At 35.5% G+C, this 27,500-nt stretch overlaps 1 protein-coding gene across 8 annotated transcripts in view; it reads left to right on the top strand.

The window, feature by feature from the left end:
- Window positions 1-27,500, top strand: part of Foxp2 (forkhead box P2) — a 266,192-nt gene that overhangs the window by 184,999 nt on the left and 53,693 nt on the right. For 2 of the 8 annotated variants that reach the window (XM_042695935.1, XM_042695934.1), the window contains exons 4-9: window positions 5,263-5,400; window positions 6,764-6,831; window positions 7,434-7,440; window positions 8,522-8,700; window positions 22,385-22,585; window positions 24,554-24,658. In XM_042695935.1, the coding sequence (XP_042551869.1) occupies window positions 5,263-5,400; window positions 6,764-6,831; window positions 7,434-7,440; window positions 8,522-8,700; window positions 22,385-22,585; window positions 24,554-24,658 (698 nt within the window). Of the gene's footprint in view, window positions 1-5,262; window positions 5,402-6,545; window positions 6,587-6,745; window positions 6,962-7,433; window positions 7,441-8,515; window positions 8,701-22,374; window positions 22,586-24,553; window positions 24,659-27,500 lie in introns of all 8 variants that reach the window. The other 6 variants (XM_042695930.1, XM_042695928.1, XM_042695929.1 and 3 more) reach the window with 5 other exon arrangements.

The raw sequence follows: 27,500 nt of genomic DNA on the forward strand, positions 1-27,500 counted from the left end.
TATATCTTTGGCTTTATTTTCAGTTGTCCAGTATATCTTGAAGCACAGAACAGAACTTGACTCTTCTGATAAGAAAATAAAGAAAATGTGATCTCTTGATTGGTGCTTTGCTAAGAAAGGTTATATATCTTTTGATGCAGTAGATACAAAGAGGGGGGAAGGAAGAGAGAAATTTCCCCACCAAAGCTCTTTCCTTCACTCCTGAAGATCTTGACTAATATGATTGTGGTATACGCTAGGATACCCATTCTAAATTAGTTGTTGTTTCTGACTTCGTTGATGAGGGACCCATCATATTCTTACTTGCCTTCTAAGCTAGAAAGTATCTTTTTCCTCCCTGCCTCTACAAATCTAAACACACAAATCTAAATAAGGGTTTCTCAGTACAGTATTTGCATAAATGAAATTATCCAGCTAATTTTTTTCTTAAATACAGTTCAGAAGTTGGTCAGTTATGTGTCTTTCAGAAAGTTGGCCATATATTTTTTAAATGCTTTGTTTGTTTAAACATTGATAAATGGTATACTATCTAAAGGTTTGTGTATACTCAACTTCTCTTCGTTTTTCTCAGTGAATTCCCAGAGGAGCTTGTGGTGGCAATGAAAAACAATGCACAGTAATAGCAGTGATGAAGGGAGAGAGAAAGGGAGTCATTTAAAATTAGTCACTTGAGCCCAGAGCTCAGGGCTCACATGTGTAATCCTAGCTAGTGAGGAGGCTGAGATGTGAGGATCATGGTTCAAGGCCAGTCCTAGCAAGAAAGTCTGTGAGATTCTTATCTCCAGTAAACCACCAGAAAACCCGAAGTGGTGCTGTGATTCATAGTGGTAGAGCAGTAGTTGAAGAGCTCAGGGACAGCACTCAAGCCCAGAGTTCAAGCCCCATGACAACCAAAATAAAATAAAATAAAATTTATCACATGTAAAGGACAAATTCTGCATTCAAAAATTTCTAACTTTTAAACAAAGCTAGCAGAACTGGCTGCATTAATATTATAATTGATTATTGGAGGGAAAACTGGTTTCCATGTATTAAAATAATTTATATAGTGTTTGTCTTAGTATTGCTTTGTGTGTATGTGTGGATGAGCTTACATGGGTGAATTTAGATAAGGGTTGACTTGTCTGTAGATGGACATCCCCTTAAAGTGTACCTGTGTTTTCCTACCTATAGGCTTAATATGAATTTAAGTGGACAGTAAGTTCACTTAGCTGTGAATTTCCAAAAGAGAAGGCAAGAATCTTCTTAAAAGTTGAAAATGATTATATGCATGTGAACACATATGTATTAGGATTGCCATGAGATAGTTATATATACATATATATCACATATATATCATATATAAACATACATATATGTGTACATATATGTGCATAACATATATATGTCATACCTACAGCCTTCAAGGGACTCCTAAGCCATTCTAAGATTTAAAGTAACCCGCAGTACATAGTGAAAAGCTTAATGGACTCTAAAGGATGTAAAGACAGAATTGATTAACTCTGATATGTACCAAGTCCCAAATCAGTCATTACATCACCCAACCACAGTGATACTATATAGATAGATATATATATGCCTCCATTCATAGAACTTTCCCTATGAAATTCACTTGTGAATATTTCCCATTAAATACATTTACTTATAGCCATAAAAATAAGTGAAAACACCACATACACCGAAAAATGACAAGGGGCTGTTAGTTGAAACTTATGCCAAGATTCTCACCAAATGATAAACTTGGTTAAAGATATGTATATCTATATCTATCTATGTATCTATCTATGTATCTATCTATCTATATCTATATATCTCTGTATATACTATATAGATGCATATTTATATATATATAATTATTGTATAGTTACTGTATAGATTTGTCTTTTATTTTGTCTAGATTGGCACTTTTTCTGAAATTTAATATGTTTGTTTTTCTCTGTATTTTTATTGAAATTATCATTTGAGGAGAATATATGCTACATGTTGGAGGAAGAGGCATTTTTTTATGTATATTTTTATTGTAAAAATACTGTACAGAAGGGTTACAGTTACATGAGTGAGGTAATGAGTACATTTCCTACAGAGCATTGTTACCTCCTCCTTTGTTTTTCCCCTACCATCCCTTCCCTCCCCACCTCCCCAACTCCTCCCAACCCTGCCCCAGCCAAAGTTGTAAAGTTCGTTTTCAACATAGTGTCTTGTACATCTCATTGTTACAATGGGTCAACCTGTATCTTTATTTAAGTCTTTTGTTATTTTCCTTCCCCTCCCCAAATTAGAAAAATGTAAATACAAGATGCAGGGCACTGGAGTCAAATACAGTGAAAACAGGGGTTATACCTTGGGAGAAGAACATACCAAAGAAATTTTTTAAAAATCACATAGTACATTATAAATACATTAAAAACAATAGCAAGAAAGACAAAACCACTTGTGTCCCTATCTTGGGGTTCATTTCACTTAGCATCATCTTGTATGGTCATATGTACATAGCTCTTAACATTTTCTGCTTCTAGACATACACTAGTTATCACAAATAAGGGAAACCATGAGACCTAAGTTTCTTTGGGCCTATTTTTGCCATTTCCATTTCCTAGCAAATGGGGCAATGTCATTCTTTCTGACGGAGGCATAGAATTCCATTTTGTGTGTGTTTGTGTGTGTGTGTGTTTGTGTGTGTGTGTATATATGTGTGTATGTATATGTATATATACCACATTTTCTTGATCCATTCATCTACTGAGGGGCATCTGGGTTGGTTCCATATCTTAGCTATGGTGAATAATCCTACAACAAACATACTTGCGCTGGTAACTTTAGTATAGCCTTGTTTGTGATGGGCTGGGCAAATGCCCAAAAGTGGGATTGCTGGGTCATAGGGGAGCTCTATCTTGAGTCTTTTGAGGAACCTCCATACTGCTTTCCAAAGTGGTTGAACAAGTTTACACTCCCACCAACAATGCAGTAGGATTCCCTTCTGTCCACATCCCCTCCAGCATCTGTTGTTATTAGATTTCTTGATTATAGCCATTCTAATTGGGGTGAGGTGGTATCTCTTTTATGGCTAGGGAGGTTGAGCATTTCTTCATGTGTCTATTGGCCATCCTTCTTTCCTCTTCAGAGAAGATTCTCTGTAAGTCTTTAGCCCACTTATTTATCGGGCAGTTGTTTCTTTGAGGATTTGTTGTTGGGGGATTTAAGTTTTTGAGTTCCAAGTATATTTTAGATATAAGACCCTTGTCCATTGTATGGCTAGTGAAGATCTTCTCCCAATCCGTGGGCTTTCTGTTGATCTTGCTAGCTATGTCCTTTGCCATGCAGAAGTGCTGAAGATTCATGCAATCCCATGTGTCCAACCTTTCTTTGATTTGTTGTGTTTCTGGGTCTTTATTAAGAAAATTTCGGCCTGTGCCAAGGAGCCCTAGAATTTCTCCTATTCCATCCTGTAATGTTTTCAGTGTATCTGCTTTGAGGAAGAGGCATTTTCTAGATAAGCGCATTTTTGTAAACTACCTAATCATTCTTTATCAGATAACACATTTTAAGTAAACTGCCATCATTTTGCTGCTGATTTGTTGTTTTTACAGAAAAATGTGTCCTGTTGTGTGGCAATCCTTGTCCCGACCTTCTCAAAAGCAAAGACTACAAATATGAGCCATCATACCCAGCTCATTTGAGAACACACATTTCAGATTACTTTTTATTAAGATCAATTAAAATATAATAACTTGTATTTTCATTATATCTTAGATAAAACGAATAGTTTTTAAATCATTGAGTTATTTTCTGTCATACACTTCTTTCTTATGTAACAAAATTAGACTGACATGATCTGCATTTCAACTGGTAAACATGGGGGAAAGATCATTTTTTCTCAGTGTTAAATATGAAGACTTTTATTTTGTTTTGTTTTGAGGGACAAGAAGTAATCTACCCTTTACTTGCTTGCTTGCCTTCCTCTCTCCTTCTCTCCCTCCTTCCTTCTCTCCCTTCCTTCCTTTTTTCCTGCCTTCCTTCCTTCCTTCTTTCCTTTTTTCTCTTTTCCATTATTAATTTCTTATTTCTTTATAAGTGCCAAACTAGAAAATTTTGAACTGCATTTAAAACAGCAGTTGAGATAAAGTATGAACCATATCTCTTAATATTTTTCTATTTACAAAGGCACATTTATTTTATCTCATAATTTTTCTAAAGTAGTTATGTACATAAATAGTAACAGTAAATTGTGTTTCCTAATTTTTCAAAGGTTGCAAACTTGGTGAGTGCCTAAGTTTTGTTATTACATGCTGCTTAGTGTGACCGTGCCTTAAGTATTGCTTGAACTGAATGGATTTGCTCTTCAGGCTTTTCTGTGCCTTTGCTCTGGCATCCTTCTACTTCTTCATAGCCTTTCTCTTTCTAGTTTGTTCTCCCATAGTTTTCCTTATTCTGTGTTTTGATATTTTTTTTTTCTTTCCAGCCCACCTTTTTTACTCTTTGCCTCTTTCACTCTTAAAACTTTTAGCTAAAGAAAATAAGAAAGGCAATTAAAAAACATTTTTTTCTTTAATTTACTGATTAACCTTTGTGTTAGCTTATGTTTCTGAACTTTCTGGTATAAGTTATTAAAAATCAAAACAGTTCAAGAAGAAACTAGAATACTACAATTATTATTCTTTCCTTCAAAAATAGATAGGTAGCTATTTCTGTCTATATATTTATGGACTCAAGCCATCTATATGAATTATTGCAGGTGCTCATGTGTTAACCTTTGTTTCCACACATATTTTCTAATATATCCAGCTACAAATTTTTTGAAGATGGTGGTGTATTATTTAACTAAATTCTACACATACGTTTTAACTGGTTAAGATAGCAGATAGTTATTCATATATTTATATTATTTACAGTTGTTCAATTCATATTATTCATTTGAAATTATAACCTTAAAACATTTCAAAAGGCTTTCACTTTCAGCAGTTTTGATAAGATGATCAGTAATGCAATTCCGAGAACACTGAAATGAAATTGTTAATCTTTAACCACATTAGCCAATGCACAAACACTTCGCCTAATGCACAAAAAGTGTGGTACATATACTTGGAGTCTGATGAAATCCAATGCCTCTGGAAAGCTATAAGTAATATGCTACTTTCACATGATTGTTAAGTAGTTAAATGCTGTCCTGTGTAACATGCTGAAGAACTTAAGAGAGATGTAGTACAGTTATGAAGTTGACTGAGTATTGCTTACAATGTCTCTTTCTTTTTCTCCCTGGCAAAGGTGCCTGTGTCTGTGGCCATGATGACACCCCAGGTGATCACCCCTCAGCAGATGCAGCAGATCCTGCAGCAGCAAGTCCTGTCTCCTCAGCAGCTCCAAGCCCTCCTCCAGCAGCAGCAGGCAGTCATGCTGCAGCAGGTAATGTGGGTTACCTGCTTTGGTGTTCTAGCATGGCCCAGCACATGCACACTGTTGCCACCCGCCAGCATGTTGGAACATTATAAACATTTTAATTATGCTACATAAGGAAATTTAAGTTTCTGAGTCTTCTATTAAGTCAGGTAGTAAGTTCAGAGTCAACAGGGAGAGGTGTAGTTTGAAAGTGGAACAAAGCAGTATGTTAATATTCAAATTCTCAGGTACATTTGATTTGTATGCTTGTCAATAAAAGTATAACCATACTGGCCACTTAGTTCTTCCTTTTAAAATGCTTATCACTTTAGCACTGCTTTGAGTTCATATAAATAGAAAATGCAAAATGACCACTTTGTTTTTTTTTAATTTTACCTATTTAAAAATTATTATAAAGGTGATGGTCAAATGGGTTATAGTGAAGTGATCACTTTGTTAACATGAGAAAAATATCCTACATTTTCTTTTCCAAAATGTTCTGATTATTTAAGGAAGGAAGAATTTATCTTAACCTAAAGTTAGATGACTAAGCCACAAATCCATGAAACATCTTTGTTGAATAATAAACATATTGTTTTCATAGGAACTTATCAGAGCTTTGAATGTATCTAAAGTTGGCTTCATATTATATTCTTACTTGTCATTGAAAATACATTATACTTTACCTGACTTCTTACAGGGTTACATATTTTGCTATCCTCTTTGATGATGCTTATAAGCTAGATAATTATATTTCAAAGTTTGATGGATTAAATTATTTTTCTAAAAAATACTGAACCACCTGGTTTTATGGAACAAACATTTTATCCAAACGCATGTTATTTTTCTGTGCCAATAGAACTTCAAATGAAGGAATAAAGTATTTATTGGCTCTGACTTTTTAGGATAAAGCTTTCTACAACACCTTTTGTTTATGTTTTTTATTATCTTTAAGTGGTAATACAAAAGGGTTATACCATTCCACAAACCAGTACTATGCATAAGTACTATGCATCATGATTAATGTCACCCCTTTTGTCATTCTTACCCATCCCTCCCAAAAACAACCCCTCCCCTCAATTTTTTAAGATTCTCCCACCTTGCCCTTCTCTCTTCAGCCATCCATCCCTCTGCCCTTGACCTCCCAACATACACTTTTCAAATTGTTTCGTAATTTTTAACTTCTGGACTGGCAAATGTCAGACCTGCTTTGGTGGGAGGGGCAGTGTGGCAGTGGGAGGAAGGGAGTTGTAGGTAGTTCTGACTCTTTCTCTTTTGGTGAGGTGGATCATATGGCTCCTCTACCATGTGCCAGTCTAGCAGAGTTTAGGAGATTTATAATACATGAAACTTTTGCCTTTATTTATTAAAGTCAAAATGGTTTATTCAGCAACAACTACAAGAGTTTTACAAGAAACAGCAAGAGCAGTTACATCTTCAGCTTTTGCAGCAGCAGCAGCAGCAACAGCAGCAGCAGCAACAGCAGCAGCAGCAACAGCAGCAGCAACAGCAGCAGCAGCAGCAGCAGCAGCAGCAGCAGCAACAGCCACCCCCGCCGCCGCCACATCCTGGAAAGCAAGCAAAAGAGGTAGGATCCAGTCGTCTCACTGGTGTATAATCATATGAGCTGGCAAGGGACTTTGAGAGTCAGGGATTGTCTAAGGTCTTCCTGTAACAAGGCTCCTGCTTGTCAAAGTTGCAGTGTTATATATTTTTGCTGAGCTTAATAACAGTGACAAGGAAGCTCTCCTGCATGCCTCTTTTGTAGCATGGGACTTAAGAGCCACAATCCAGTGCTGCTCTTCTAATAGTCACTAATGAATCACAGGCTACAAAGAGCTAGCCATGTGGTGGACAAAGTACTGATTATCTTGTATTCACAGAGAAGCTAAGTTGGTGAGGGAATCTTTTTTTTTAAATTTTTTTTCCTCAGTGGTACAGCTGAGAGAACATGCATGCAAATATATCCCATTATTAGGGGGAAGGGAGAAACGAAGGGAGACACAGGTTGAGAACAGATTTCAAAGTCACAGGCCCCTGATTAATGAACTGCTCTGTAGCTTTGGAGTGGCGAGTGGAAACTTACAGTTTGATATGCTCATAAATCAAACTGACAAGCTGGCTTCTCGGGCCTAGCTTGCACTTGTCAGCAAACAGCATCAAATATAAACATAACACAAACAAAACATGTTGAAGTAGTTAAATTGATCAGCAGGTATCAGAGCTGTTGTCTTCAAGCCGCCCATTATGCAAACGTACAGGAAACAGTTCTGACCTCCTGAGGCTTTGTTTCTGTTTGGATTTGTGAATAGAATTTCAGACAGCCATCAACTACAGAATAGAAATCACTCCCTTATTTCTCCGGAGGCTTTGGGCAATCCACATGACTTGCTCCATTATGCAGTCTGTTTTCCAGTGAGCGCATCAGAAGTTTCTCTTCTCCCCAAACTAAAAAGAAAAGGTCTTCCACAACAGCTTGTCCTCCTTTGAAGTGTGACTGCCATCTTCTACCCTCCCGAGTCCAAAGAACTCTGGTTCATCTTGTAATGCCTCACAAAATTGGAAGTTATTCTTTTCTTTATAATAAGGCACTTTTTTTTTGCCTGGCACATAATTTTGCCTTTAATATATTCCAACAAGAGTGGTGAGGGAAGAGAGAGAGCTAACAGGGCTGTCCTGTGAAGGCTACTTCCCAGTTTACTAATAGATCACCAGAGACCACATGCATGGACCTCTGCAGATTAGACTTGTTCAATGGGAAACAAAACAAAGAGAATATGATGGAAGTTGGAAGTTCCTAGAACGTGATATTCTTTTTGTCCAAACACTTTTTATCATTATCTGCTATACACTGATTTTTAAAATGTGAATCTGTTATATATGCTCTTCAGAGATTGTTGTGTACCCTTAGTGCAAATTCCATGGTTCCTTGTCACTATTTACTATTTGAGAAAAAAAAATGGCAACTGAACATGTAGAACTTGCTCACATTTCTGCCCCAGAACTTTGACTATAGGTGGACCAGAAACTCATAAGGAATGGATGGAGTGTATATTTCTCTGTATAAGAGTGGTGGGTTTATGGGGCCCATGATCTCTGCTTTGACTGGCTTGGGGTTTTGTTTTTTTATGTCCAATACCAGCAGCAGCAGCAACAGCAGCAGCAGCAGCAGTTGGCAGCACAGCAGCTTGTCTTCCAGCAGCAGCTCATCCAGATGCAACAATTGCAGCAGCAGCAGCACCTGCTGAGCCTACAGCGGCAGGGACTCATCTCCATTCCACCTGGCCAGGCAGCCCTTCCTGTCCAATCACTGCCTCAAGGTAAGTAGCTATCAAACTTTGTGCACAATTCCTTTCCAGTCTTGTACTTCTGACCTGTATTGCATAGCCTGAGTAATTTTGTTTTCTGTGGCCTTCAAGTTTATATTTAAAACATGAATGTTAACATGGTCCATTTTCTGGAGAGTATAATGAAGAAATTTAATCTCACATTGTCTTCTTCAAGTGTGCAGTAAATCTCTGTTAGGTATTAAAGTACATCTATAAGTTAATAGGTAAGTGCTGGGATGCTGATGCCAGACAACATAAATATGAGGGAATATACTGGAGGATGGACAAGAAATTGGATTACTGGACAGACTAATAGCATTCCATTAAATATGGGTGAGCTGATCATGATATTTGAGAAACAACTGATAAAAGTTTGTCACACTGAAATTTCCATATATAAAACGTTTAAATGTATGTACAGTGCAGACCCCTACATCATGCTTTATGACATTCCATCCTATGACACATGGATAGATTATCCTTGTTTTCTCTAAAGTAGCATTGCCTATGCATATACGGTGACTCATGCCTATAACCTTAGCTACTGAGGAAGTTGAAATCTGAGGATCCCAGTTAAAGGCCTAGCAAAAATGGTCAAGTGCCAGCCTTAAGTGAAAAAACTAAGGGAGAACAGAGTGGCCCTGAGTACCAGAAAACAAAAGAAAAAAAAGTTTCTTATATTCTAATTTGTTTTTGCCTACAGGAAACAGTGTATACTCCAATGTTATTATATACTATTATACACAGGCATAATTCTTAACTTTTAAAAAAGAAATTCAAGTAAAATAGAAAAATAATAGTAAACAAATGACCACTAAATTCTCTGTAAAAATAAAAATCTGTCATTAAACTTCACTAACGGATATGCTCATTTGTATTTAGATTTCATTGGAATGAAATTTATTAGGCCAAGTAAATTTTAATTCAAATTCATCATGTTATTCACATTATAGTAGTATTTTCTCGATACAGTTCTGACTTTCTGACACAGTATAGAAAAGCAAGAACAAGTAAATATAGCAAGTTAGACCACTCAAAAATGTAAGTTTAAAAATATACATGATCAATATTTGGTGGGACATGAAATTAAGAATAGTGTGATGAACCTATTTCTTTTTATTTGTCACACCCCTGTCTCATGGTTTGTTTTTCCTAGACATCCCCCTTTCATGTGAACTTCCTGTCTTCCAGGTCATCTGACCAAGAGACTCCTAGGCATTCTAAAAAATGAAGTTTAGTAGCAAAAAATAAATAATCAATAATCAAGGTAGAAAACTGTTCCAAAAATGTTCTGTTCACAAATTATTATTCAAGGGGAAAATAAATACAATTTTTGAATAAATTAAGCAAGAGAAAAAGAAGAGTTGGTTGGCTGTTGATTCAGTATGAGCATGGCTTTCTTAATGAAACTATAGAAATGCATTGATTATTTTTGTAGTAAAGTTTAAATGAAATTTGTATTTTGAATCTAATGACCTGAATCACTGAGACTCTCATTGAAGCAAAATTACTATAATCTTAATTTTTTAAAGCTATTTCAAGAAAGTTTAAAATGGGTATAATTAATAGCATGATGTAACTTGTTTAAAATACATTTATTAAATTAATTTCTTCCAAAAAAAGCAAGAAAAAGCTCATCAAAAAATCTGTAATTTAGCCATTCTGACAGCCTTAGAATGATTTTAAAAAAAATTTTTGGCGATAGCATCTCTTTTCCCTTTCCCTCTGTTTTTACCGTCCATTGACACAAAAGAGATTGTACACAGATGCAGAACATTTAGGAAGAGAAATTATATCTGAAAACAAACTTTAAATAGAAAGTTTTTACATATATACATAGTGTGTGTATATATATATGTATATATAATGAACTCCATATATATATATATATATGTGTATATATATATATATATATATATATATATATATATATATATATAATGTACTCCAAGTTGCCCTCAGAAAGCAAGATCCTCCTGCCTCAAGCTTTCTAAATATTGGGTTACAAGAATGTGCCACCATATTAAAAAGAAAATTCATACCTTAGATAAGATAATTGAAATCACTGAAACATGTTTCTGTTAAAAGGTAAAGAAATGGAGTTCGGTAAAGAAAGAGTTAAATCTTCAGTTGGAGGCTGGGAGCATAGCTCAAGAAGTATAGCACTTGCTTAGAGGTCTGGGTTTATTGTCCATGACTAAAAGAAACCCATAGGATGAGGATGTGGGTCAGGAGTAGATTACTTGCCTTGTAAGCACAAGAGTTTGAATTCAAACACCAGTAGTAGGAAAAAACAAAACAAAACAAAACAAAAAGCTAACTGAATAGCTCAGTTCACTGAGCACTTTTGTTTGTGCCATGGAGTTGACACAAACTAGAGTCATCACTGTGTAGTTTTTTGTTTTTTGGGTCCTGTTGTGGGGCCTGAACTCTGGGCCTGGGCGCTGTCCCTCAGCTCTTCAGCCCAAGGCTAGCGCTCTACCACTTGAGCCACAGTGCCACTTCCGGCTTTTTCCTTTTTGCTTATCTGGTGCTGAGGAATCGAACCCACAGCCTCATGCATGCAAGGCAAGCGCTCTACCACTGAGCCACCTTCCCAGCCCCCATCACTGTGATTTATACCATTTAGATGACTGAATGAAGAAAGTATCATTGTGAGTACCTATCCGTCAAATACAACAGAATATGTGTCAGATGTATTGATCAGCCACAGCAAAGGGACATACACCATCTTCCATATCTGTGGGTATGCATTTGTAGATTCCATGTATATAGTTCACTCAATTATGAATAAAAATAAAAGAAAATTAAAATTGTAATTATACTGAACATTTATAAATGTTTTCATCTTTTAATTATTATTCCCTATGCAGCATAGCAACTGTTTATATATGTTTACTTTATATATGGAAAGATATATGTTGGATATATTCAAATACACCCCCATTTTACACGATAGAATCCAGCCTTTCAGATTTTGAACAATGGGTCATGCTAAAGCTAATTCCCTCAGATACTGAGAGATTACTATAATGTTACAGTGCTTTGCTGGCTGATTCTTCCATCTCCCTAACCTTACCCTCCCCTCTGGTTAAATATTATAACTGTATTCATCACCCTTCTTATCTTAAATTATATAAATTTATTTAAATATCAGTGATAAAATCATATCATTTCTATAGGATAGCAGATGATAGAAATGTTTCTTTATAGTTATATATAGTAGCTGGACACTGGTGGCTCACTCCTGTAATCTTAGCTATTCATGAGGCTGAGATCTGAAGATAGCAGTTCAAGGCCAGCCTGGGCAGGAAAGTCCATGAGGCTCTTATCTCCAGTAATCCACCAGAAAACTGGAAGTGGTGCTGTGGATCAAGTGGTAAATTGCTTGCCTTGAGCTGAAGAGCTGAGGGACAGCACAAGGCCCAGAATTCAAGTCCCATGACCAACAAAAAAAAAAGTTACACTATATAAGTGTATTTTATCATTTTCACATAAATTATTGCAAAAATAAAGATTGTAGGTCAATATGAATATTTCTATAATATTGAATTGTAATAAAAACTGGCTAATTAAGTATGTTTTTACATATACAAATAGTTGACAACACAGTGGCACAAGATGTACATAAAAGACAAATCAGATGGATTTAAAAATCAGTCTCAAGTAATATACTGGTGATAAATGTATACATAGTGTAGTATGTTTAGTAAGAAGTAACAACTCAAGTTAGGGACTTAGGTCTCCACTTCTGAAATACTTACCTGCAACTAACAGCGGTCCAAATATTTTAAATAAAAAAATTTAAAAACCCTCATGAATTGATGATTGCTTTTCATTTGAGTTAGCTTGATGAAATCTCATGCCATCCTTATCCAGCCCGTCTGGGACATGAACCATCCCATGGTTCAGCATGTCTATACTATACATGCTCCCAGGGATTACCTGGGTATTATTTGGGAAATTACCATTCCCGAATAATGCCCTCCAAACATGAGAGTCATGGTATAAAAATTCAGATATGCAACAGAAAAGCTAGGTGTCCCCTGTAAGTGGAAAGAGAGTGTTATTAAGAGTTCTTAATACAGGAAGAAAAAAATATACTGCGGTTGCTGAAACTTATCTTCTACCTATGAAATTTTGAAAGAGATTGTGCTACTTTTTCCGTCACATCCCAAATTGCATGCAATACAGGCAAAGGACTTAGTTGAGATGGAAAAGATAGTAAAGTACATTAGTGCTGAGTGCAGTTTCAGACATCCACCAGGTGTCTTGAAACATAAAAGAACTGAATTAGACTCACGTATATTGGGGAAGATTATATTTCACCCCAATGTTTTCCATATTTTTGGACTTACAATTTACTTAGACTGTGACATCCATATTATGAATCTGAAAAACCAAATACGGAATTGTGGACTTTACTCAATACTATTTTTTGTTACATTTTTGTTCTGGACTTAGACTGTGACATCTATATTATCAATCTGAAAGACCAAATACGGAATTGTGGACTTTACTCAATACTATTTTTTGTTATATTTTTGTTCTGTTCCTGGGGCTTGAACTCAGGGCCTCTTTACTGTACTTGAGCTTTTATGCTTAAGGCTGGTGCTCTATCACTTGAAACACAGCTCCACTTTTGCCTTTTCTATGGTTAATTGGATGTAAGAGTCTCACAGACTCTCCTGCCCAGGCTAGCTTCTGATCCCAATCGTCAGACCTCTTGAGTGTTTAGGTTTATAGGCCTGAGCAACCAGTGCCGGTCTGTCACTACTATTTTGAGCAAGCACCCTGTTGAACTGGGGATCAGAGCTGCCATTTTATACAGAAAATGAAAAATTATGAAGCAAAATAATGATCTTTCTGACTGAGGAATGTGCTGAAGATAGTTTTTGTCCTCCATGTTCAGCCAAAAAAGTTATTCATCTTTAATCTCATGCTCTGCTTATGGAAGTCTAAATAGCTAACTGTCTACTTCACCAGCTCAGGTGTTTACTTATTCAGTGCTCATTCATTTTCATAGATAAGCATTTTATTGAACTATGGTATAATGCCAGCAAGATGCACAATGAGCATCATTTAGAATTGTTATTTAAATGCCATAAAGTTTTAGATTGATAACATGGAAAGAAAAAATGTTCTTTACGGTTTGAAATATACTGAAACTCCATCACTGGGATGAAATTTAAGAGCTTGAACAGTTGGTAGAATAAAACTCTGAGAAGTTGCCTATAAATTAGTTTAAATTTATGTATAGAAACTAACTTGTAAATAATTAGATGCATAGAGAAATATCAAAATTATTTTCAATGAGTTTTTGAGAAAATGTAAATAAGAAAAGGCTTTGATTCAATTATAATTGTTACAAAATACAATTGGCTAAAGAAACAAAATGAATAACATTGAGATGGATTTTTTTTCTTTTCTTTTCTTTTTTTTTCTTGTACTTGTGCTCTACCACTTAGCTATTCCTTCAGTCTAAAACAGGTTTAATTCACTTAGTTTATAAGTTTGTTGAAAAGTTCTGTTTGAGCCAAGCACTATTGGGAAATCAGGAATCAGAGAGAGGACCATTAATTAAGGTTAGTCATCAACAATTTCAACCAGCAATCTAGGTTTAATAGTGAATTTTTGTAATTCCAATTATATGGGAGAATAGCAGAGACAGAATACAAAAAAACCCAAACAAACTCAAAAGAGAACTGGGCCACGGCTCAATTGCTAGAGCACCTGCCTAGCAAGCACAAAGTCCTAAGTCTAAACTCTAGTACCAACGCGCACACATACACACACATTCATATGCACACACACATACACAAAAATTCAATTTGCTAATATTTATATATTAACAGGAAAACTCAAAAGCGAATGTAAGCTTGCCACATTAAAATATCATGATGGAAAAACCTTAAAAATAAAATTTTAAATGTAAAAATGCAGCCTAGGGCTAAGTAGAGTGGTTCACATTTATAATCTCAGCTCTTGAGGAGGTGAAAATCTAGAGGATCATAGCTCAAGTCAGTCAGGACAAAATGGAGTGCACTTTTTATCCTACCTCCATGAGATGCTGTAGGTGGGAGGGTCATAGTCTGAGGCTTTCACAAGCCAAAACATGATACCCTACTTGAAAAATTACTAAAACTGAACTGACAGGAGGTATGACTCAAATGGTAGAGTACAGGCCTACCAAGTGTGAGGCCCTTAGTTTATACCTTAGCAACCAAAAAAGGAAGAAAGAAAACAGAAAGAAAAATAGCAACATATAAAAATTTTATTAGTAAAATCACAGAACATGTTTTTTTTTTTTAATTTTTATCTTTATTGGAAAGTTGATGTACAGAGGAGTTATAGTTACATAAGTCAGGTATTGAGCACATTTCTTTTTTTTCCATTTTTTTATTGTGAAAATGCCATACAGAGGGGTTACAATTTCATGAGCAAGATAATAAGTATATTTCTTATCAAGCATTGTGTCATGCCTTCCCTCATTTACTCTTGGTTATTCCCCTCCAAAACCAGAGTTAAGTTTACTTTCAGAAGTTAAGTTTGCTTATTGATGGAGATATTTGTTGTTGTTATTGGTTTTAAACATATACTTATTTTTACTGCTCTTTATTTGACATTTGGACAAAACAAATACCTGTCAGTAGATACATATTAAAGATAGATTTTATTAATGACTGATGTTGGTCCTCTAGAAAAATGTAGATCAAGTCGGGTGTTGGTGGCTCACGCCTGTAATACTAGCTAGTCAGGAGGCTGAGATCTGAGGATCACAGTTCAAAGCCAGCCCAGGCAAGAAATTCTGTGAGACTCTGAGACTCTTACCTTCAATAAACCACTAGAAAACTGGAAGTGGCTCTGTGGCTCAAGTGGTAGAGCGCTAACCTTGAGCTGAGGAGCTAAGGGACAGCGCCCAGGCCCAGAGTTCAAGCCCCACAACCAACCAAAAAAAAAAAAGAAAGAAACAAAGAAAGAAAAAAGGAAGAAAGAAAAATGTAGATCAACAGTTTATTTGGTTTGACAGATAATAAACACAGACTGGTAGACGTTCCAGAAACTAGCTCTCTTCTGGAGAGAAGAATTAGAGACTGTCAGGGGTGGAGTAGAAATTTACCTTTGCAATGCATTCTCTTGTGAGTGATATGATTATTTTGGACATGGGTGCACTGCTTTTCCAAATATAAAAGCTAAGATGAAAACTGGAAAGTACATGGTAATATCTCAGTTCAAATTGTTCAGTATCAAGTTGTCTTAACAAAAAAAACATGTGATGCAAATACTTCTATGAAAGTAACAAAGGCAGAGATCACTAAACAACACTTAGTTAGAAATTCACAGTAGGCTTATTGTTCATCCTTACTTATAAATAATATAATATTTAAAAATCACTAGACATAAAAATGTAAAAAACAGAGAGAGAGAGAGTGTGTGTGTGTGTGTGTGTGTGTGTGTCTGTGAGTGTGCAAGTGTGCACGCGAGCTTGTGCCAGTCCTAGGGCTTGAACTCAGGACCTGGCACTGTCCTTGAGTTTCTTTTGCTCAAGGTTAGCACTCCCTATTTGAGCCACAGCTCTACTTCTTGCATTTTTTGAGTAATTTATTGGAGATAAGAGTTTCATGGGTTTTCTTGCTCAGGTTGGCTTTGAACCATGACCCTCAAATCTCAGCATCCTGAATAGCTAGGATTATAGGTGTGAGCCACTGGGTCCCTGGCTTGAAAGAATATTTTTTTAGTTAAAAAAAGTGCTAATGTGACATTGAATAATAAATCATACCATTGAAAATTTTAAGCTTGGGGTACCCCACAGATGGTAAACCTAGATATGAATGATCAAATTGCCATTAATTCCTGGCACAGTTCTTGCCATCTTACAGTTACCTACAAACTCTGAACAACAGATTAAAGAATTGTTATTACACTGCTTTCTTTGTGGTATCCCATGCATTTTGATTAAGGATACAGCCTTTTATTCACTCAACTCCCATGAAAATTACATTCTCAAAAGGATGAGAAACCCAGGCAACATAGGAGAAGAAACTTTTTATCACTTTCCAGATGATTTGAGGGCTATATAGACAGGCTGAAAATTCCCTGCCCCTATAAGAACAAGCCCAAATCATCCCTTAAAAACATAATAGGGCTTTCCAATTTTCTGTGGTCATAGAGTTTTCCACTAACATAATTGCAAAGAATTTTAGAACTAGTTTACATGTATATGTATATATATACATACATACATATATATATATATATATTGCTAAAGTGAGTTACTAAGAGAAAGTGAATCCTCTTAAGATAAAGCTTGACTCTTTCTCTGCAATATTCCAACAAACTAAGACAGTACATTTGCTAGAACAACTGGGTTCTGACCAAATTGGAAATCCTTCCAGGATTAGTATGCACCGAGGATCCCTGCCATCATAAGACAAGCATTTTGTACATATAGATAATAAATAAGTAAACTACAGATAAATGAGTACCAAAGAGGGGGGAGGATAATAAATAGAAGGACCAGGAAAAGCAAAGCAAATGTTGGAGGAAGTGGGAGAAGTTGAACTCTTAGACAAGGAAGCCAGGGACGAAGAGGTCCTGAGATGGAGTGACACCAGTGATGACTAGCCTGTACTTCACCATCTGCTTGTATGACTTGTGTATAATCATAAACAAAAATCATTGCGACTGATAACAGTATCATTAAAATATTTCTTTCTTGCTATTGCTTCTAATGTACTTATGAGGCATCATGTGATTTTTTTTGTTGCTTTGTGTGACCCTTCCCCATGGTATAACCCCTGTTTTCTTTGTATTTGATGTTGGTATAATTTGTGGAGGGGAAGGGAAAAAACAAATTGTTTAAATAGGGATACAGGTTGACCCATTGCAATAATGAGATGTATAAGACACTATGTTGAAAAAAAACTTTACGATTTAGGTCGGGGGGAGAGAGTGTATTTGTGGAGATGGGAGGAAAGGGATGGTAGGGGAAAATCAAAGGAGGAGGCAACAATGCTTGATAAGAAATGTACTCATTACCTTGCTCATGTAACTGTAACCCCTCTGTACAATATTTTCACAATTAAAAACTTATTTAAAAAAAGCAAAACATATATAATACAAAATGGGTTGGGTGGGATGTGTTAGTTATCATGGGGAAGCATATAAAGCCACATTTGGCACAAGAGGAACAGTGCACATATGTAAATAAAACAGGTGGAGATGACTACAACAGGACATGAAGGGGATAGAAAGTTCTAGAAACCGATATGTTTCAGAAATTTGGTAAGGTGACAGAAGAATATCAATAGGAAGCCTGTAGTTTGAAGAGGGGTGTAAAGTACAGATCATGTGGTTAATATTAATTTATAAAGGCTATATGAACCTGATATAAATTCATGTAATTGAAATGAGTTTGTGGAGGTGTTCACTAAACATGTTTGGAACACATTGAAATCATTAGGATTCAAGTTTCTTTGTCACTAGACGATTTATACATGTATCCTCCAAGTTATAGACCTACAGACTACTTGGATTAACAGTATTTTGAAGATTACGTTTCATGGAAACCATTTAATTCAACTTTTTAATATCTCTCTGAAAAGAAAATAAACTAATTAGTTTCTGTGAATGATCAAGGCTTTAAAAGTTTACAATTGTACAAAATTGATAATATTGTTATTAAATTTTATAGCTAGTTTTAGATCCACAAAGAAGAGTTTAACAAATGTTAGATGTCAAGACTTTGTCACAAAGTCACAGTAATAAATAATTTTCATTTTTCATTTTATTATTGCCTGATGGGTATTGCGAATTTTCAATACCAATTGATAATATGGAAATCCTACAGTAGGTAAGGATACTTACATTAGCAAATGATTAAAGAACCGATAACTAAGTTATTAATGGAATCACGATCTTGAATTATCTCTATATGATAGTCATTTACAAGGTAAAAAAAATAATATTAGCTACCCAATCTATGTTAAATCAACTAGAATCAATTGTAATTCTTTATACATTTGTCTTTTTTGTTGTTGTTGTTGGTCCTGGGGCTTGAACTCTGGGCTGCCTGGGTGCTGTCCCTCAGCTCTTCAGCTCAAGGTGAGCGCTCTACCACTTGAGCCACAGCACCACTTTTGGTTTTCTGACGGTTTATTGGAGATAAGAGTCTCATCGACTTTACTGCCCGGGCTGGCTTTGAACCATGATCCTCAGACTTCAGCCTCCTGAGTAGCTAGGATTACAGGCGTGAGCCACTGGGACAAGGCTACACGTTTGTCTTATAGGTAGTAATGTTCATAAATAGGATAGCCTTTAAGAGTTGCAAAATTTCCAGGTGGGAATCAGCATGTTTTTTATAATCAGTCAACAGATATTTATTTAGGACAGACAAAGGACTGTTCTAGCCATTAGAGATCTGACAGTAGGGCTGGGAAGGTCCCCTTGCATGCATGAGCCCTGGGTTCAACTCCTCAGTACCACATAAGCAGAAAAAGCCAGACGTGGCACTGTGGCTCAAGTGGTAGAGTGCTAGCCTTGAGCTGAAGAGTCCCGGGACAGTATCCAGGCCCAGAGTTCCAGCCCCATAACTGACAATAAATAAATAAGTAAATAAATAAATAAATAAATAGTTAAGAAATACCTGTTTATATTTATAAAATATAGTTTTAGTGGAGAGAGTCTGTGGGAAGAAAATTGGTCCATAGATAGCTTAAAAACAATACTTTTTTATCGAAAACATAGCATAAATCATTTAAAAATGCTAAAAGTTATTGTGGAGAAGAGTTTAACACTGTGATCAAACACTTCTCCTATAGGTGAACTGGGAGTCATCCATTTCTGAAAAGGAAGGCAGAAAACAATCCTTCCATTGCCATTGGCTATTTACCACCACATAGATCAGTGATTTTTACATGCTAAGGGATGGGGGTGAAAAGGTTCCCTCTCCTCCTCATTGTTTTATATCCTCTTGCCTCTGTCCCCTGCTCATTCCAATTTACCTACTCTACCTATGCTCCTGATCACCATCACTAGCGAATCTGATGTCATGAACACTGGGTTGGACATAAGGATGGTTTAAATAGCACTTCCCCCTTTGAGAAGGAGGGACACCTAGCAATAAAGATCACAGAGGTTAGAGCTGAAGAGGGACAGGGTTTGAATTCTATACACTGTTTATGAATTCATTGATTTGGAGGCAGCACTGTTAACCTTTCTAAGACTTTATTTTCATGTGTAATCTCCAATGAGATTAACTGATGTTATGAATGTAAAGCATTTAATAAGGGTCTAGAATATAGCAAATGCTTAATGATAAATGATAGTAATTATAATTACAGCCTCATTTTCCTAGCATATGTGGTGTGTGTGTGTGTGTGTGTGTGTGTGTGTGTGTGTGTGTGTGTGTTATTAAAGTTTAAACTCAGGGTTTTGTACTTGATAGGCAGACACTTTACTTAAGCCATATTGTCAAATCCTTCTCAGTTGAGTTATTTTTTTCTGGATAGAATTTTGCATTTTTATCCAGGGCTGTCTGCAGTTTGATCTTCTTGTGTATACCTCCTAGGTAGCTAAGATTACAAGTAACAAGCCACAATATGCGCTTGTTTGTTGAGATGGTAACTTGCTAATATTTTTGTCCACTCTGGCCACAAACTGTGTTCATCACAATCCCTGCCTCCCAACTAGCTGGAATTGTAGGTATGTACCACCATTCTGGGCCCTAGTCAGTTATTTTCATATTTTCTTTTTTCTTTTTTTTTGGGGGGGGGGTCTGGTCATGGGGCCTGAACTCTGGGCCTGGGCGCTGTCCCTCAGCTCTTCAGTTCAAGGCTAGTACTCTACCACTTGAGCCACAGCGCCTCTTCCAGCTTTTTTCTTTTTGTTTATGTGGTGCTGAGGAATCGAACCCAGGGCCACATGCATGCAAGGCAAGTAAGTGCTCTACCACTGAGCCACCTTCTCAGCCCTCATATTTTCTTAATATAGTGTTTTTAAAACAAAAGCATTGAAGTCAGACCATCTGGATTAGAATCACATGTTTACCAGGTATAAACTTTGTGCCATGAGACACATTTTTGAATTTTGTTCTCTTTCCTTTTATCTCTAAATTGGTTAAAATAAAAATACTAATTTTGTTAGATTGTAGTAAGCATTAAAACATAAGATAAGGAATATATAATGGTTTAGTTCTTAGCTCATGTAAGTGCCAGTTTATAAATCATATTTGAGAAATGATAATCTTAGTAATTTCCAAAACTTTTGTTAAAAACCACATGGTTAGACCTCACCTAGCTCTACTATTCTCATGATTTTACAATCATGTAAATTTGTATGATTTGAACCAAAGGATTGAAGTGAGTAGTGAGCTTTCTATCCATTAGACAAAACTGAAGAGCTTTACATATCATCTATTGTACTTAAAGGATCAATGGAAGCAAATATACTGTTTTTTTTTTCCAGCTATCCCAAAGAAAAATTCATGTGGTTGGCCTGATTGAGAAAGAATAAGATAACCAGATAATTGTTAAATCTCTCTTTTTTTTAGTTGAATGACAACTAATTTTCCTTATATTCTTTTCTTTCTTGTTTTTTTGCCTTTTCTTTTTTTATGATATGCATTATTTCTAAAATCTAGTTCTCTTTCCATTCATTACTGATATATGAGTAGCAAGTAAAAGCTGGACAGGCACTGGTAGGCTCATTCCTATCATCCTCGCTACTCAGGAGGAAGTTACCTTGAACCTGATGTTGGCTGGCTCATCCCTGTAATCCTAGTTACTGAGGTGGCTGAGACCCAGTGGACTAAAGTTTTAAACCAGCCTCAGGAGAAAAGTTTCCAGGGACTCCATTTCCAAAATACCATTAAAAAAGCCAAACTGAAGGTGTGGCACAAGTGGTAGATTACCAGCTATGCAAGCCAGGATAAGTACATATTCATGTTGAGATGCAACTTCAGTACCAAACAAAAAGAGAGAGAAAAACAAAGCTAGTCTTAAAGGATGAATAGGTGAATAGACAAATTATTTAATTTTGAAATAAATCTTGTAAGGGTTTTATTTATTTATTTTGTCAGTTCTGCACTCAACTACATGAAATATTTTAACACAGGGACATGTGCTTTTTGTTTTTCCCCTACCAAAGGAGGAAGTAACAGTGCTCAATAGGAAATGTAATCATTACTTTACTTATGTAACTATAACCCCTCTGTAGTGTATCTTTACAATAAAAAATATATATATACAAAAAAAGGACTAGCTCTAGACCCTGGTACAAACCTATTTCTCCATGTGACCTGGCTTGTGAGCCACCATGCCTGGCTTATTTGTTGAGATGACGTCTCATTAACTTTTTGCCAGTCTCAAACTGTTGATAGTCCCTATCTCTGCCTTCTGAGTAGCTGAGATTACAAATATATACTACCAGGCCTAGACTTACAGATTCTTTTGTCCCCTTTATTAACCCATATATTTTCCCCAACACTATTAATTTCAGTACCGTTTTCAAAATTCCAATCTTTAACAAGTAACTATTTAGGACAAAAGTTATAGTTCTGATGATATAAAAGCTATTTTTACTAATCACTTTTGTTGTTGGCATTAATCCATTAATAATCCACACTGGTTATGTAAACTTTTTGTCATATTAGCCAATTTCTTTCCTTTTGTAGCTGGCTTAAGTCCTGCTGAGATCCAGCAGTTATGGAAAGAAGTGACTGGAGTTCACAGTATGGAAGACAATGGCATTAAACACGGAGGGCTGGACCTCACCACCAATTCCTCCTCTACTACCTCCTCCACCACTTCCAAAGCATCACCACCCATCACCCATCATTCCATGGTAAATGGACAGTCTTCAGTCCTCAATGCAAGACGAGACAGGTAAGCCTTCACAGCTACATACAGTATCTATCCACCACCACATTTCAGTTTCATCGTTAATCGAATTAAAAGTAAAAAATTATACTCAATGAGGAAAAAATGCAGAGAACAAGTTAAGTAAGTATTGTTCGATGATCTCATGTGTTCTTTTTTCTTATTAGAAAAGAAAGCAGTTCAAATGTCAGTAATGTAATAGAGGTGGTTGGTGAATTTTCCTGAAGAAATATATTTTTCCAAGTGCATATAAAATGCTGTATCCATGTATGTTTATGACTATCATGATTAACCTGATTTATAGGAGAACTTTTAACCATTTTTCAGACTAAAGTCCAGTTTCTAATTTTCTATTAAGTAAAGATTCATGAACATGTATATCCTCCTCAGTATATTAAACATGCTCTTAGAAAATAGAGAGTAGATAAACATTGATAAGTAATCTCAGCCATAAGAAACAAGAAGGAAGAACTGGGTTTATTTTTTGTGTTTTTTTTTTCTGTCAGTCATAGGGCTTGAACTCTGGGCCTGGGCACTGTCCCTCAGCTCTTTGGCTCAAGGCAAGCATTCTACCACTTGAGCCACAGAGCCATTTCTGGCTTTCTGGTGGTTTTTATTGGAGATAAGAGTTTTACAGCCTTTCCTGACCAGGCTGATTTTGAACTACTGTCCTCCGAGCTCAGCCTCCTGAGAAGCTAGGATTACAGGCATGAGCCATGGGTGCTCAGCAGAACTGCTTTTATTTATTGTAGTGGCATGGTAGAATTTTTAACACATAAAAATGAAAACATATTAGCCATTGTTTATAAGCCTTTCACTAACAATCAATAGAGAAATAATTTGATTGTGAAAACATTAGATACATTGTTAAATTTTCAATTTCCTGTTTTATTTTTGTTGTTATAAATCTGTTTGTAAAAGGAATATCCAGGAAATTTTGTTCATGAAATTTTATTAATTTAGAGGTAACACTAGCTAATCAAATCCTCTCAAATAATTCATATGAAGCAATAAGCTAAAATACTGCTCAGAATGAAGTCTCTTTGAAAAGATGAAAATTCATTGGAGACTTCTGTTATATGATGGGGTAGGTTCACTTATAGATCCATGAATTGTATGTAAGTGTAGTGGTTCATAGTGATTTGTTTTGAAATTAAATGTATCAATCTACTTTACTCATATGTATGTATATTTCATTTACAGTTTTGTTATAAATATTTTTTTCAAAGAAACAAAGATTTAATGAAAATATAGTTTGAAATATAAACAGTGTTGATGGCCTCCATTGAGGAGGTAAAAAAATTCATGTTAGCTTTTTTATAAAATGATATACTTATGAACACTGTCATGTTATTGTTTTGAGATTTACTTGAAAATAATATATTTCAAAACTTAGTTTTCCTAAGATTCTTTATACAGTATAATAGTTACTTGTCAAAAGCCTACAGTAATTAGGTAGAAGTATAGTTAACAAATACTGATCCAAAGTGGCATATTGAACCAAGTATTAAGATATATATGGGCCATACATAAATATTAAATTATTTTAATAATTTCAATGTCCTCCACATTTATATCTTCTTTAAAAAATATCTCAAAAATTTGATGATGTGTGCTAGTGTTTTCTTAAAATTTTTTTTATACTTGAACATATAAGAATGTATATTTTTTTATTTAGAGGCAAAATGTTACATGAAGGTCATATGGCAGAATTAGCATATGATATTATACAATCCTCTTAGTTTTTCTTCCTTTATTAACAGTCATCTTTGGCTCTCTTTCTTCTCTAATTGGAACATCATCTAGCCTTGGCAGTTGAACTATTCAATAGAACGATTAAATTTTTCTGACTGCTCTGAGCTGAATTGACCTGTTTTGACCTGTTTGTCACTGATCGTAACCTGACAGGCGCTAGCAGCCTGCAACGATTATGGCTTTTTGAGATGAATCTGACGTCCTGTTCTTTTGCTGCAGCTCGTCACACGAGGAGACTGGGGCCTCTCACACTCTCTATGGCCATGGTGTTTGCAAGTGGCCTGGCTGTGAAAGCATTTGTGAAGATTTTGGACAGTTTTTAAAGTAGGTTTTAATTTTAGTTTTTGAGCGGGAGACACATTGTATGGGAGTCGTAGATATGTCATAAATAAAGATGAAGGGGGCTGTGGAAAGATACATGCAAAAATGTACCAAGTTTTCAGTGAGTTCCAACAAGTGGATTACCCATGTTAGAATCAGAAGGTGGACACATCATGGACATGTTTTATGACCATCTTTGATAAATCTTCAGTAAGAATTTTGAAAAAGAAGGGTCTATTATGGTAGCAATATTAGTCACGGGCAGACATGTTTTTAAGGTAGGATACCCTTAAATTTGAATTTACACTGAAAATTCCGATCATACATGTGAATGCATAAAAATCTCTCTATGTATTTCAACAGACAGGTGTATTCTGCAGGTTTATTTTTGAATTGTGAATTTTTTTATTCTCAAGTTTAAACAATGATATTTAATAACAAGTATGAAAACTAGAAGTTAATGGTATGCAAAACTTAAATAATTGTTTTACTTCTTTGTCCTTCATGAAACTAAAAGTAGTATACATGGCTGAATATTTGCTTAATTGATTGTATATAGCTCAGCTAATTTAAAATCAAAGCTTTGGGAAATCTTACATTTTTTTCCCAACAATGATATTTGATTTTAAAAGATTTTTACGGGGAGTCTTTCAAATGAAAATATTCATCTTTCATGAATCATTTCCACCCCCATTCTGGCATAGGAGAGATCTAAGTAAAGAGCTTCTCCAGACAGAGCTTATGGAGATGAGTAACTATGCAGACTGAGACTCTTATGTTGTCATGGAGTAGCTCACAGGGTGAATGAACTGTTTCATGCTTCATCAACAATTAAGTTAATTAGCTCATTTGAAATTGCACTGCTTTGTTGCCAGGATGTTGGCAGAAACATCAAAAAGATGTGTTTACAAATGGTAGCCTGACTACAGCATAGACAGCGAAAGCACCATAAACAACCAGGCGCAAGTACTTGGCATTATAAGAACTTTATAACTGATTTACAGTGAAATTTCCACAAGAATTTTTTTTAACCATTCATTGTTTCTGACCAATTGAAAGAAAACTTGCTTCATGTAGCACAACGGATTTTTGTACATGGAACATTTGCATCTATTAGATCAAAAGAATAGTGAGCTGCCATTTTACAGGAGGAGAGGAGGTAGGAAAGTCATTTTCCTGTTCCAAGCGAAGCTAAAACAACAACAACAACAACAACAACAAAAATGCAAGGTATCTTTGCTGAATATTTCCTTTCTTAAAAGAATACAAGATAGGAGATATAAATAATCATAACAAGTAATTTCATATTTCCTTTTTGAATAGGTTAATCTTCATCAATATATTATCTTGTTTACTGTTGTTTATATAAAAACTGTACTATTTCACGAGAATGGTAATTTATGTAACAAGACTTATAAAAGTTGTGCATTTTGTTTTGCTCCAATTTGCTTAAAATACATCTTTTTTGCACCCCAATTTTTTAAAATAAAACTCAAACTTCAGTGGTCCATATCTGGAAGCTAATAAGCTCAAGGCCAGCCTGAAGGTGGTCCCAAACTAGCCTCGGCTATAGAGGGGAAACCTGTAATAATAATAATCATCATCTTTTGACACTGGAAAGAGGCATTTTTATTCATCTCAAACGATTTTTTTACTACTAACGATGAGGTGAATATAAACTCTCCTTGTGTCCCCCATGGTCCTTTCTTATATTCCTGCCAATGGTTTCTACTTTATTATTTTTTTTCTTAACTGAAGAAACTACAATTAAAAAAGCATTTCCTTTCAATTAAATATCAACTTTGGTTTCAGAGAGTGACCATTTTTCCAACCCATTAGCTTCATAGGGATGACAGAACTAATGACAGTAGATTTTTAAGTTCTTTCTTTTAGTCTATTTTTGTTATGAATGTATATGCATTAGCCTCTTATTCAAAGATCTGTGATAAATTCTATAGTAGAGCAAATGTCAGTATACTGTAATAAAATGAAATATTAATTAGATGCCTTCTCCTATACTGGTACATTCTTGTTCCTAAAGATGTACAAGAAAATTCGAAATTAATAAGACAATATAGTTTAGAAATGAACTAACTTTATTCTGGGAGAAAGTAATGAAGATGTCACCACCTATGCACACGGTCACAGAGGAAGCTTCTTTTATTGTAAGGAATGAGAGAACTGAGGATGGGCAAAACCAAAAGCCAGAAAGATCTTTACTTTCAATTTTCCTGTGTCTGTCCTCACAAAATTTTATATCTAATTTTATTAAGTTTTTAAGAAAAATAAGTCTTTTTAGTTGTAAAATATACTAGAAATGCATTTTATAGTATCAGTTTTAATTTAACACTTAAATGACTTAAAATGCTTGAAATAAAAGGAAATGATCTCTATTTAGCCTATTTATAGTAAATAATGAACGCTAATTTAAAAAAAATACAGTATTTCAAATTTCCTTTCTCATGTTGCATGTCTAAATGAACTCCAGAAACTCTATTTGCATGGAGTCAAATGAAAATTCATCACCAGGCGCTGGTGGCTCACGCCTGTAATCCTAGCTACTTAGGAGGCTGAGATCTGAGGGTCGCGGTTCAAAGCCAGCCTGGGCAGGAGAGACTGTAAGACTCCTATCTCCAATAAACCACCAGAAAACCGGAAGTGGCGCTGTAGCTCAAGTGGTAGAGCGCTCGCCTTGAGCTGAAGAGCTGAGGGACAGCGCCCAGGCCCAGAGTTCAAGCCCCACAACCGACAAAAAAAAAAATGAGAATTCATCATATAATAATCCCTTATTTGTGATACAAGGTATGCTTACATATATTAATCATATAATATATATATATTTTTT

The sequence above is a fragment of the Dipodomys spectabilis genome, unplaced genomic scaffold, assembly GCF_019054845.1.
Source record: "Dipodomys spectabilis isolate Male_0828 unplaced genomic scaffold, ASM1905484v1 ptg000197l, whole genome shotgun sequence".
Taxonomy (NCBI): Eukaryota; Metazoa; Chordata; class Mammalia; order Rodentia; family Heteromyidae; genus Dipodomys; species Dipodomys spectabilis.